The following is a 13,741-nucleotide window of genomic DNA, read 5'->3' as shown; positions in this document are numbered from 1 at the left end:
ACTATAAACAGACAGTAAAGATGCCATTTGTGATAATACATGTTTTATCATAAGAATAGCACCATTATTAAATCATAAAAAAACATAATAATTGCTGCCTAGTCAACTACTAAAATAACCATTAGTTGCAGCCCTTGTTATCAGATTGTACTATATATTTCTGTAATTCATCATGAATGTGCCAAAGCATGTTTGAAATGTCTTGGTTGCACAAAAAGAGAATAGAGTGTAAAATGTATCGTGGAAGAGCAGAAATATTACCTTACACCTCAGTGAAAAGATTGTACTGCAAGTTTAATTGTATCACTCTTTTCATCACAACGTAAAAAAAATAAAATAACATGTATATTATTATTCTGCTGGTATCTAATCAACGCTTGTGTCGTGTTCCGTTCGTTCCAGGTTCTCTCACCACATGGTTCCTGGCCCCCAGGGTCCTCAAGCCACAGGGATCCCCCACCCGGCCATTGTCAACCCACAGATTAAACACGAACCGCCCCACGAAACGGACCTCATGCACATGTAAGTCCTGCCTCTTCACAGCTGTGTCACCACTGCTAGAACAAACTCCGCAGCTCTGTCGGAGGCCTGTTCCCAGCTTCTTGATGCAGTTAGATAAGTAGCGAGGGCCCGCGCTGCACTGATAACAGCCCTGCGCCTCATTTGGCCTCAGGGAACAGCACTACACACTTAGCCAGCACCAGATAAATGCTCAAGATTAGTGCGAGGATGAGCGAAACTCTTCAAGCATGTGTACCGGGCACCCTGATTTTGACTCATCTCCCGTCTGCATATCAGCACTGTACGTTTTACCTGAGTTATTAGAAAGGAGGTTAGAAGTTCGACGGCGTAGTTCAGAGTGGTTGTGCCGAGGTGAAGGTTTGGTTGCCATTACTGGTGAAGTAATCTCTCCGCATGACTGTACAACTGCTCATGATTAAAGAGTTGGGACCGGAGCCCGTGGCGTGGCAGTCCCTCTCACGCTGCCGCACCATTGGCCAACGGCAACCAGACCCCGTGCGTTTGTCGCCATCGCGGCTCCACAGTTTCCCCCCCGTCTCCTTTGCCCATTTTCTCATTTGCCGCTTCTTCTGTTAACTCTTCTGGCACTGCTCTTTCTTTCATGTGCAGGAAATCCCAGCATGACCAGAGAAAGGAGCAGGAGCCCAAAAGGCCGCACATCAAGAAGCCGCTAAACGCCTTCATGCTATACATGAAAGAAATGCGCGCCAATGTGGTCGCCGAGTGCACGCTAAAAGAAAGCGCTGCCATCAATCAGATCTTAGGACGGCGGGTAGGTCACAGCCTGTGCATCAAAACATCACAACACACACGCACGCGCCGAATAGACCTTTCCGAGTCCAATTAGATCAGAAAGCACACAGATCATTCTCTCTATTAACGTCCTTCCTTCTCTGAACATTATTACGATCTTAATGATGACTCAAGCCAATTAGTTCTTTTGCTGCAGCGCAGATTCAGACTGCATCGTTAACTGACATTTTATCAAATTGGCTTTAATAAAACATGCCTGGCTAATGGCACGGCTGAAAATGACAAAAATTTGTTCCTTTTGAGGATTGGGAGAAGAGTGGAACCACAGAGCCACGTTTGAAAGCCCTAACGAAGCGAGCGGGCGGTTTGAGGCAGCCGGCCACAGCAAAGCCTAGTTTGTGGCCTGCATGGAGTAATTGCTCGCTGACATAGTTTGAATAAAAAGAACAGCTAAATTGGAACCATTGTTTTGATATGAAATCAAAGTTTTTCCTCCCTCCCTCTGCCCGTGCCGCTCTCCCTCTCTTGTACTTGCTAATCTCTTCATCATGTTTCTCCCTTTGCTTTGTTTCGCTTTTATCCCACTCCTCGCATTTTTTTGTAGTACTGAAAACTTGAAAATGAAGTCAGCTCTTTGCCCTCTTTACCAAAACACATAGCACACATCTCTAAGTAAGGTTTGTATATGTGACTGCCATTGACTTTATGCCGTTTCTCCCTCCATATACTGATACAGTGGCATGCTTTATCTCGGGAAGAGCAAGCTAAATATTATGAGTTAGCCCGCAAGGAACGGCAGCTCCACATGCAACTGTACCCAGGCTGGTCTGCTCGAGACAACTATGTAAGTACCAAAAGAACGGACTGCAGAGGTGCGAGCGCGTGTGTACTATGTCTGTTTGTGTCTGTGCAGGACAGCTTTGTATATTCCAGAAAATAATGGCACGCTGTTACTCACCCAGGCCTGCCACATGCTAATAAGAACTATTTTAGCCCCTCTGTTTTGGGCTAATGTGTAATTCATAACACTGGCTATTATTCCCATGGACAATATTATTGGCAGTGAGTGAAAATTGCCCGGTAATGCTATGCTAGTCTTTGATGTTCCATATCAGTAGATGCAAGAGCAGCAGCCACCTCTACTCTCCCAGTCGCCCATTCGGTTTGTAAATGTAGGAGCTTTGGCTGGTTTTAAGATGCAACCGGTTGTTTGTGTGTGTATCACCGCTGATGTTTGCTGCTTGTTGTTAAACCTGTGTTGAGAATGTGTTGTGTATGGACTTGTGAGAGAGAGCACCTGCCTCTGTTAAAAGTGTGGCTCCAGCACTCACATTCACTCCACCACCGAAGTGCTTTGTGGTGTTTATCTGCTCCCCTCGGACACTGGCAGCACCCTCCTCCTTGTGCGTCCTCTGCTCCTGCTCGAGTGCCTCGCTGAGGGAAACAACGGCACCAGGCTGCTTTCAGGGATGTGCTGTTTAAGACACTGTAGACAGAGGCAGCCTCTGACAGTCAGCTTCCTCACATTTTAGCTTTGTACTACAAACACATCTAATGGGGATGGGGTAGAAACAGCGTTCCATTTGGCACCACAAAGATAAAGGCAAATGGCAACATTTACATGTAGTAAACAGACCCCTCCCACAAACATGTCTGTCTACAGCAGTGCATGATGCCTGGAAACACCTGAACACTAGAATAGTACCCTGGCATGGAGAGCTCAGCATTTATAGTTGTGCCTCTCTCATCCTTTCTCTCTCCCACTCTAGTCGCTCCTCTTGCCTGTCTACCACAGCAGTAGAAGCAGATTAGCTCATGAATAAGTGGATTAGCAGACTTTGCAGCAGGAAACCAAAGTGCTGCTCATATTTGACTAGAACGACTCTACGCTGCTATCTATACCTATAGTCTCCCCCCTGGGGATTTAGCATGAGCTATAAATCCTAACCCACTCCCACCACCTCTGGAAGTGGTGCTCTTCACTGCCATTGAGCCAGGCTAGACTAATTAGAGTGAACATTTTAATTCACTCAATGTTAATGTTTGTCATCATTAAGGGGACTTCAAAGGTAGTGGTGGTGAGGAAACCTCACACACCGGTTACAACAGCTGAACCATTTCAGTTTCTGATGCTCTCTCCTAAAACAGAGGCTGTACCCAGGCACCATTAGAGCACTTATATAAGAGCAGTCCCTGGTTTGGTCCTCAGCGGGGCATTCTGGGCTGGAGGAGTGTCCGGAGGTTGCTGGTTAGATGCCCAGCAGGGGATGAGTGAACATGGCAGCCAGCAGCTGGTTATCAGAGTGGTCTAGTGAGCGTGAGTGCTGGAGCCACACTTTATGCGTTCCTTTTTATATTTCTAGGGGAAGAAAAAGAAGCGGAAGAGGGAGAAGATGCAGGAAACGGCGACGGGTAAGGAACATTTTCATTGAAGTCTTCCCTTTGTGTGTCCCATACTGATGCCATGCCATGCTCATCCATATTACTCACCACAATAATCACACGCACTTTTATAAATCAGTTTCCCTTTCTCCTCTCACATCCCCTCTCCATATATTACACCTACTTTGGGATTAGTCTGTCCATTCTTTAGAGTAGACTTCTTACTGATTCTGGGCTTTCTCTATTTGTCTGCTTGCTGCTTCGTCGTATGTTTTTCTGCTGACCTTGTTTATCTGCGCTTTTTGAGCCTACTTTCGGCACTGCAACTGTAATCCATAAAAAGCATACGCACTTGCTGCCCGGATCTCTTTAAGTATTTTAAAAAAAGATGCAATTTTCTGCAGGTACAGGCCAGAGAATGAAAACGGCGTACATCTGAGAATATGGTAAGACAAAACTCTACCCCCTTCCTGTCTGGTCTGGTTCACTTTCTGTCAAGTCTGTTAAAACTGCTAAACACTGCCTAAATAGTTTGTACTCACAGACTAATCCTAAAAAGGTCCACCCTAACCTCACCATAGTCATTGTGTCTGTGGTGTTAAGGCCCAAAGAGGGATTGAGTCTGCTCAATGACCTCAGCACAATGGGCCTGGATTTGCGGTGTGTGTGCGTGTGTGTGCGTGTGTGTGCGTGTGTGTGCGTGTGTGTGTGTGTGTGTGTGTGCCCGTGTGTGTGTGTCAAATCTGTATGCTCAGAACTGATGAAGGATCAGATGGTGTGTCAGCAATTTGCGGCTTATTTTCCTTATTTCCATGTGTTACAAATTCAAACGTGGTTCTGAGGAAACTGCTTGATAAATCGGACTGCTCTTGTCGGGTCTGTAAACGTGGACGTAATATCACATCTGAAAGCATATTTTTGTGTGTGTGTGTGTGTGTAGGCTGAGATGTTTGCTCGGCAACATATGGACCAAACGTGTTGTCTGTCTGTGCATCTTTGAGAAACACAGCACAAATGAACAGCTTGTTTGGTGCAGAAGCCTAATTAGATGCCATACCGTAATACGATTTCATGCTTTCTGCAGGTTTGGGTCGTCTATAATGCCCTCATAACAAAGGCACTCCCGGTTGTTATTTATGACACATGAGCGACATATATGATCCCGACACATTACGCACTCACTGAACTGACAGCTCCTCTATTTTTCATCCATAGAAGGATTAGCGCTTCTTGCTGTGTGGCAAAGGCAGCTCTATTTTCTATATTTCAATCTTTTCCTCTCTTGCATCTTTCTTCTCAGCCTTTTCCTCGCTCCCCTGCGAGCGAGCTAACATCCTGTTATTCCGCTCCCTTTCGGCAGCAGAAAGTCGGGCAGATGTGACAAATCTGGTCTTACGTCAAAATCACCCAAACCAGACAAAGGTTTTCCACTTGATCGATTCTTGACCCAGTGGCTCGCTCTGAACCCGAAATTGGCCTGCTTTGCCTTTTCCTTTCTCCCCGTTTTTGTGGCCACAGTGGGTTTTGCAAAAGCGTGGAAAGAGCGGGTGCTAAAAAGCACTTTATCTCTGATCCAATAATTAGCAGCGCCTAGCCGCAGCGGGATGGACACCCTTGCTGATTCTCAGTGACAGCCTTAAACTAATATGCATAATACCAGGGATACTGCCACAACTCCCCAAGCCCTCAATTTATGCAGATCCCAAGAGCTGGATTGAGGTTAGCTTCGTGAAGACGCCAAAAAACATCTTTAAATGAACTTGTTTGTCTGTTCCTTTTGATGTGCACTGCCCTCTACCCCATCTGTCGCCGTCGTGTTTGTGGAACCAGAGAGACAATCCACTAATGAGTTAATTAACGCAGGGAAAGTGTGTTCTTGTGTCTTTTTCAAAAATCGATTTCAACCGACAAAAAACAACTTTTCGGAGCCAGATTTGATCGATCCGTTCGTTTCTTGACTGTCTCTTCATAAAGTGTGTCCTTTGTGAGGCTGAGAGTGTCGTTTAACAATAAGAAGAGTCAATAATAGGAGATGCAGGCTTCACTCAAACAACCTTTAGACACAGCTTCAGTGTATCGGCCTGATATTTTTGGCACCATTCTTTTTTCTGCACTCCTCCAGTCTGTGTATGCCTCTGTGTCATACCCAGTTTGTCTTCTGTGCATCAGATTTGTTCTTTTAAACAGACAAATAGAAGAGAATTTATGCAAAACAATATGGCAACAAATGATTTTATATCCAGCATAAATACATTTTGTTCTTTTTTTTAATGTTTTACACTTTCCTATCGCTTGACACACATTTGTGAGCCTCGCTATGAATTAAAATCTTAATATCAGTACTGGAACATATATTGGTTATCAGCCTCGACAGCAGAATACATTAGATAACAGTATGGGCTCAAAAGGTCCACATCAAACGGCCGTCGCTAATGACAAGCCAAATGTATCGATGCAAATACTCTCCCTGGACCCAATCTTGCCCCGGACGTGATTTGCAGACTGTTTTACGACTCCATGTTGATTTTGTCAGTCATTTTAAACATGTCAAGCCCTGGGCCTACCACACAACTGGCTCAAACCACAGCCCAACAGCAGTCGAAGAAGCCGTTACTCTGACACACTGACATTAGGGTTTCCATCACTCCCTTTTCAACACCAGTCCCTCCTTAACACTCCCCGTTTTGTACAATTCTTATTTTGCTCCCCGGTCCCTCGCTTCCTCCCGTGCTGTTTGTCTTTTGTCTGACTAAGCACACTGATTCACCGCCTTTTGAGATGGTTATCTGGCCGAGACACACACGTGCCCTCCAGGCCTTCTCCCAGCGCACGTTTCCTTCACATCAGGGAGAAACACGGTCGCTTAACAAAGGTGGCTTTTTAATCGAGTTTGCGAAGAGCCGAGAGTTGCAAACACTGGCAAATGGTCATAAAACTTGTGCCGCTCGTGAGTCACCTCTCATGAAAGAGCCTTTGTCGACATGCAAAGTAGATCTTTACGAGCCACTTAAAGCAATAGCGTTTATTTTGAATCATGGCTCGTACTGCCGTCCCCGGAAAAGAAAAAAAAAGTCTTATTAAAGTCTTGTAAGTGCATAGCCACATAAGCGGGTGGTGAGACATGAAAGGGAGCCTTGTTTGAAACACTGGTGGCCGCGCGCTCTTCTGTGTCTGTGGCCCGGTTCTGCTCCCTCTGATGTATGCAACCAGAAGTCAGCTGTCAGGAGGCTTTGATGAGCGAGGACGGGGCGGTAAGATGAGGCGAAAGGGAGGACGGCAAGGAGCCCAGGACCAAAACTTTGGAGATTTGCGTCTCGTACCGGCCCCAGTCAGCCGTCCCTCGTCTCCGCTTCTTTATTTGTCGCCTCTCATCTTGGTTCTTTTTCCGACACGCTCCAGACGCACACTCCCCGCTCGCAATTAGCCAAGATTCAGCTCCCCTCTCTTCTCGAGTCATCTCAATTTGGCTCCGAAAGCCTGTAGGCCAGTACGGCACAGCCCAGTGCCTCCACACCCCGGCTTATTAGTGACCTGGGATAATTGGGGGAAAAGAATCCACATTGAAAAAGATAGTTCTGGCTTGAAGGAGATGAGAGGATGTTTTTAGAGCTGTTAAAAAAAAAGGGGTGTGGGAGATATTTGGGCATAAATCAGGGAGACACCCGGTTTATGTTTCTGCGGCAAGGAAATAGGAAATGGTCGCCTCAGCAAACTAGTATTTATGTAATTTCTACAAAGCCAGCTCTTTGAAAGGAGGTTTTAGGTATTAATCTTTACTTTATTCAGAAACACAGCTTTGTTTTGTATTACCATTTTAAAATACTTACGCCCCATGATTCAGGAGAAATATCTACTTGTATACCTCGATAAAATGATCAGTTTGACGTCACTGAAGTTTGCATTGTCTGTGTTGACGGCATTAAAAAGTCATATATTATTTTAAAATGATGACTTTGATAAACCGGTGTGCAACAAACTCGGGAGTCGCTGCACAAAACAGACTATGAGGCGAATCTACATCTATTATTTGCACAAAACGTGAGTCAATTTTGGTTTACGGACAAGACAAGAGAATAAACTGGGTGCTTTAGTTCCACAAAGTAGTAATAACACTCCTATTGTTTAGACTGGGCCCTGAATTTGCTTTGATTGAGTCACGGGCCCATTGTGCTGTGGTTTGTCCAGCTGCAGTAACAGTATGAGGGTCCAATCTCCTCACTTTTTTTTGTTTTTTTGTGATGTCTTCTTCACTTCCTCTCTTTCTTTGCCCTCGCTCCCCACTCCCGCGTCGGAAGGGGCGGGAACGGAACGGTCGACCTTATAAATCGCTCTCTGTGTGCGATGCTTATCTGTGACTGAAAGGCCCCTAGGTAGAATCGGGGCAGGAAGAGGACAGTGGGGTTTTGCCGGAACGTGTTTATTTGTCTTTTGCTCAAAGTCAGTCCCGAGCCATTGTTGAAATCGAAATTCCACCCGTGATCTCGTCATTTTCTGAGCGCGAGCGCCGCCGAAGTCTTTGAACTTCAACAGCGGGAGCAGTCATTGTGCGGGGCCCTTTGAATGCGCCGCCCTCCCCCCCCTTCTGTGAGCCAGACGAAGGGGGGGCACGGGGCCAGACTTCAGCTGCCCGGGCCCCCAGCGATGCCGCCTCAGATGTGGGCAAAGTCCTCCCCCGCCCTCACGCCTCACACAGTCATGCCTGAGGTTTGAGGTTTTAAGAAGGCCCCCTCCTCTTTCCTTTCGCGACCACAAGCGGACCTCACCCATCCCCTCGGCTCACGTCTTACACACTGTGTTTATATGCAAAAGGAGAATGTTCAGTTACTGCTGCAGGTTTAGAGTTTGAACATCGGGCGCGGAATTGGGAAAATATCTCAAATATCGCACCAAAAACAGTGCTTGGCTTGAAGTTGGACATAATGAGTTTTTCTCTGATATATAAGGATAAGTGTCGACAAAAGTAATGGACATGCAGATGCTAATCACTACTTAAACTAGTATCAAAATCATAACTTTAACCTTTATTTAACCAGATGAAATCTCTGTTTAGAGGATGGACTCTGACAGAACAAGACACACGTCATAGAAACTTTTACACATGAAAATAAAAAGATTAATTATGTGTTTTCATTTGTTCTTGTTTGGTCCGGGTTTGTGCACGGTTTAATTCTGATGTAGACACGGTTTAGTCCAGGTTTAGTCCTAGGTTTAATCCCAGGTTTATTCCCAGTTTATCCCCAGGTTTAGTCCCAGGTTTAGTCCCAGGTTTAGTCCAGGTTTATTCCCAGGTTTAGTCCAAGTTTAGTCCTAGGTTGAATCCCAGGTTTATTCCCAGTTTATCCCCAGGTTTAGTCCCAGGTTTATTCCCAGGTTTATTCCCAGGTTTAGTCCCCGTTTTAGTCAAGGTTTAGTTCCAGGTTTAGTCCAGGTTTAGTCCAGGTTTAGTCCCATGTTTAGTAACTAGTTTAGTCCAGGTTTAGTCCCATGTTTATTTCCAATTTAGTAACTTGTTTAGTCCAGGTTTAGTCCAGGTTTAGTCCAGGTTTAGTCCCAATTTAGTAACTTGTTTAGTCCAGGTTTAGTCCCAGGTTTAGTCCCGATTTATTCCCAGGTTTAGTCCCGGTTTATTCCTGGGTTTAGTCCAGGTTTAATCCCAGTTTTAGTAACTAGTTTAGTCCCAGGTTTAGTAACTAGTTTAGTCCAGGTTTAGTCCCAGGTTCAGTCCCAGGTTTAGTTCCAATTTAGTTACTAGTTTAGCCCGGGTTTAGTCCCAGGTTTAGTAAGTAGTTTTTAGGATTAGTCCCAGTTTAGTCCTAGTTTAGTCCCAGTTTGAACGTGGTGTTTGTGCCGGCCTAGAACAAGACAACATTTAAAATCACAGACAACATTCTCTTTGATATTTCAAATGGAGAAGACATATTTAAATAAACAAAGCTTCAAACTAGATACTAAAGCATCGTTAGTAAAAAACAAAAAAAACCTTGTCCCTCTGAATAAGGTCTTAAGATGGACTATTACCTGAACATGTAGACGACCACATGGTAAAGAAACTACTACTATTTTGGGTTGAAAACGACACTGGTGTTGAAACCCGTGTATTGCGTGTGCATCTGAGTCCTGAGCCTTTTCCTCAGCACTTTGCCCGTCACGTTTGCCGTCCCATTGTAGGTGGAACATTTCAAAGCAGCTCGTTCTTTCATGTGGAAAGTCTGGGAGCGGGATCAAATGCTGACACTGCTCAGGGTTTGAAAGTGCTGCCCTCTCTCTCTCTCTTCGCTCCGCACAGTTCATTCCTCCTCGTGTCTGTGAGAGCGCCGCCGCCATCGCCTTTTTTATTGAGAATGAGGTGGCTTTTCAAGGAGGTGTCGCCCAACAGACCAAGGTCACTTTTGAGGCATGCCACTCTCGGCGGTCCAATCCCGACGCATCAATATTTCCGGGCTGTTAAGTGCAGCGGGCGGCGTAGCGGTGTTGGCAGGGAATGGTTTGTTGTTGGGTTGGGTTTCAAATAAAAGTGGTCTGGGAGTCTTTGCTAGAGAACAGTTCAAACTTCTAAGTACAACTCCACTTTCCAACTCGCTGCGCTATAAATGCAGATTTGGCTGTAGTGGTTTGAGTGCAAGGTTGTAGGAGAATTAACGTTGTGCCAAAACAGTCACACAAAAGTATAAAATTAGTACAGTTTTGATGTGTTGTCGCGGTAATTTCAAACTATGTCAAGGCTTCAAACTAAAGCACAAAAAAGCAGAACTTTCTTTATGTTCTGTTGAAGCTCCAGAAAAGGCCCAAATTTGTCCTATGTATGTGATTTTAAGATAAATAAGCCTTTATTTGTAAACACAATGGGGAAATTTCGGTGTTGCAACACAAGTAGATACAGAAGTAAGAGAACAGATAACTTATAGGAAGCTTTAAAAAACACTCTTAATAGAAAAACTCTTATAAACAGAACTCCTATAGACAGAACCTCTCATATTCTTAATAAGGAATAGAGGGGAAAAAATAAAAAAAATAAGATAACATAAGACAAATAATAATCATAATAATAGTAATAGTGGCAAAGTAAACACTCTTATTTACAGCAGTTATATGCACATGAATATGACATTATTGCGTATGAGTATTGCACATGAATATGTCATTATTGTGTATGAGTATTGCACATGAATATGACATTATTGCGTGTGAGTATGAAAGTATTGCACATGAATATGACATTATTGCGTATGAGTATGACAGTATTGCACATGAATATGACATTATTGCGTATGAGTATTGCACATGAATAAGACATTATTGCGTATGAGTATTGCACATGAATATGACATTATTGCGTATGAGTATTGCACATGAATATGACATTATTGCGTATGAGTATGACAGTAAATCGATACCTGTTCAAATAAGTATCTACTCTTGATACCAGATTTAGTATTGATTATTTATTGATGCTTTTGACCGCCTTCTTGACTGTGTACATGACATTTTTATCTGTTTGAATTGACACCTCGACATCCGTAACGTTTACAACCGGTCGGCAGTTCAAGTCGCAGTTCTAATGAGGTCAAGATCCCATTTGATTTGGCCTCGGAGGTGAAAGTTGCAGTCGAGGCCGTTGACTTAACCTCCCACACTTCAAACACAAGACGGCGGCCTTGTCCCACTCCTATTCCTCCCACTTCCTCCGTGCAATAGGAATGAATTTGTGGGAGAGTAGAGGAGGGGCACGGCTTGGTAGTGCGCGCAGAGTGCTCGGAACAGAGGAGCATTTCATTTCCTGTAAAAAAAGAAAAAAAGAAAAAGAGAAGAGAAGAAAAAAAAGTTCAGACTGGCATTCCTGAGCCCAGCACCGGGGGAGGCGGGGTCACTGTGCTCCTGAATCTTGGTATTTGTATCGACTGGAGCTTGTGAAGAGCTGGCCCGCTGCCCCGCTTGCCCCCTACCGCCAACCACCAGCACGGGGGCCCGCACCCCTGCTGCGAGTCCCGGTCCCGGTTCCCGCAGGCCTCTTCCCCCGGGCAGGAAGGCCAGAGCGTTTCATGTCTGCCGAAGAGGGGAGGGGGGAAAAAAAGGTGCTCCCCAGGAAACGAGCGGCGGCGGGCACACGGGCCAGCTTTGAGCTCCAGGATGAAAAGAGGGCGGGCGGCGGAGGTGAATAACAGCGTCAGGAACTCTCCCTCTCTCTCTCTCTCTCTGAGCGGCTGTGTTCCTTTCAGTTCATACTTTGGGGTCAGCGCTGCCTCGGTCGCGCTCCTTTCATCCACATGTGCTAAAGCCGTCTGTGCCATGTGTCTCAAAGCCGTCGGAGCGGCAGCTGACTCCTCTCCTACAAAAACACACTTCTGGCCCGGCCGCGAGGGAGAAGCCAACGAGACGGCTCCTTTTTCCCTTCTCTCGTCTTCACAAAACAGTTTTCGGTGGCAGGAGGCATCCATGCACCTCCACTTTGATCACACATTCTATTTGATGCAGCTCGGGCCTTAAATAACTCTCCTCGGCTTGTCAATAATGGCAGTTAACTCCGTTGCGTTAGCCTGAGCCCCGATCACGAGCGAGGGAAGAATACTTTCGCAGGCTTGACAAACAATTTCCCAGTCAGGGAAAAGAGAGGCTTTCATGAGTTTGATAAAGCGGAGCGAGCCGTCACTGAGCGCCTACAGATCTGTACGAATCTTATTTTAGAATGCGCTTTGAAATGAAAAACATCCAGAAATAAGTGGCTCTAATTCGCTCTTTGCTAAACGACGTGCCGTACATTACTTCAGACAAACTATTCTGCAAATGAACTTTAACTCGTTTCAGTTTCATATCGTTACAAATGCCGTTCCTGCCATGGTTCTTTCTGATGTTTTTGTGTTCTTTCTTGCGCTTGGCAGAAGAAAACTTGGCTGTACCATTGCTTTCCCTCATCTTATTGAGTTGATTTAGTGTTCAAGAGCAGCCGGACACACTGATGTCTGTCCCGTATTCTCAAAGAACCACGGATAAATGATGCAATTAAACGGCAGAATCTCCCTTCCACCTTGATGCAAACAAGTCCGAACCCTTGTCCGGCAGATCAACATTACTCCACGAACTCTTGGTGGGTCGTGGTGTTCCTCGTTTTCCCGTGGCCCACCTGCCGCGCCGGTCTAAATGTCGAGCAGAGAGCGCGGCGTTGAAAGAGCGAAGCTGGGAGCGTGCGAGTCAGACGAGGGCACAGAGGAGAGCGGGGAGGGGAGGCCTGCTGGGTCACGGCAACCCGCCCGCCGCTCCCCGCCCCCCGCGCTGCTGGACCAGATCAAAGGCAGGACCGGCCCACATCCTGCCGGCGAACTCTGACCCTTCTGTACCGCTCAACACTGCCGCTAAGCCCTCCATTCAATCATCCCCAAATGCTGGACACAAAAAAAAGAAAAGAAATACTAATGATTGATTGTGTGGAGGGCGAGATAGAGGCCGATAACGTGCCGCGCCCTCAAACGAGACGCTTTGAGTCACTCCTGAGTCACGTCTTTCACTCAGTGGATTCGTAATGGCAACGTGTAAGAAGTTGTGGCGATCAATACGAAGGAGTGAAGGGATTCGGTGACGTGTTTGTGTGTAATTTAATCGAAACTCTCACAACACAAACTGACATTCAGGAAAATAAATAAATAAACCGTCTATTCTACAGTTTAGGGATCGTAAATGTCTCGTTTTGCAACTTGTCAACAAATAAAACGTGCACGCACATGTTTCCATGCTTTTGGGAACGTTACATCACAAAGTAAAAGCGCTGTACTTTTTTTTTAGGTATCAGTACTTTAGTTAAGTAAATTTGACATTGGATACTTGTACTGGTCTGAAAAGTAAAAGTATTGATCCTTCTTTAGCGCATTCATGGTGACATCTTGCCTATATTTTTCCCAGTTCCAGCTTTGAGCAAACAAAAATAGACATGACCAGGAAATTTGCTTCAGTTTACCAATGACAAGATCACAATTTGACACTTAAATAGTTCTAAAAATCTGCATGAATTACTTTTTACTCATTTTCAAAGGTGTTTGTTTATACTTTTACTTGAGCAGATTTTTTAACGTGCTATTTTTGCCTTTACTTGAGT

The 13,741-nt window shown here is 45.3% G+C and overlaps 1 protein-coding gene across 4 annotated transcripts in view; it reads left to right on the top strand.

Annotated features, from left to right (window-relative positions):
- lef1 (lymphoid enhancer-binding factor 1) overlaps nt 1–13,741 on the top strand; it is a 41,025-nt gene that overhangs the window by 25,354 nt on the left and 1,930 nt on the right. Inside the window, exons 6-10 of one of the 4 annotated variants that reach the window (XM_072462337.1) lie at nt 403–522; nt 1,132–1,294; nt 2,012–2,119; nt 3,645–3,687; nt 4,062–4,103. In XM_072462337.1, the coding sequence (XP_072318438.1) occupies nt 403–522; nt 1,132–1,294; nt 2,012–2,119; nt 3,645–3,687; nt 4,062–4,096 (469 nt within the window). In that variant the 3' untranslated portion in view covers nt 4,097–4,103. Of the gene's footprint in view, nt 1–402; nt 523–1,131; nt 1,295–2,011; nt 2,120–3,638; nt 3,688–4,061; nt 4,104–13,741 lie in introns of all 4 variants that reach the window. The other 3 variants (XM_072462336.1, XM_072462335.1, XM_072462334.1) reach the window with 3 other exon arrangements.

The sequence above is a fragment of the Eucyclogobius newberryi genome, unplaced genomic scaffold (genome assembly GCF_026437365.1).
Source record: "Eucyclogobius newberryi isolate DKJ021-1_F unplaced genomic scaffold, fEucNew1.0.hap1 SCAF_4, whole genome shotgun sequence".
In the NCBI taxonomy this organism is placed as follows: Eukaryota; Metazoa; Chordata; class Actinopteri; order Gobiiformes; family Gobiidae; genus Eucyclogobius; species Eucyclogobius newberryi.
Note: the sequence above shows the minus strand (reverse complement) of the source record. Positions and strands in the feature narration are given on the sequence as shown.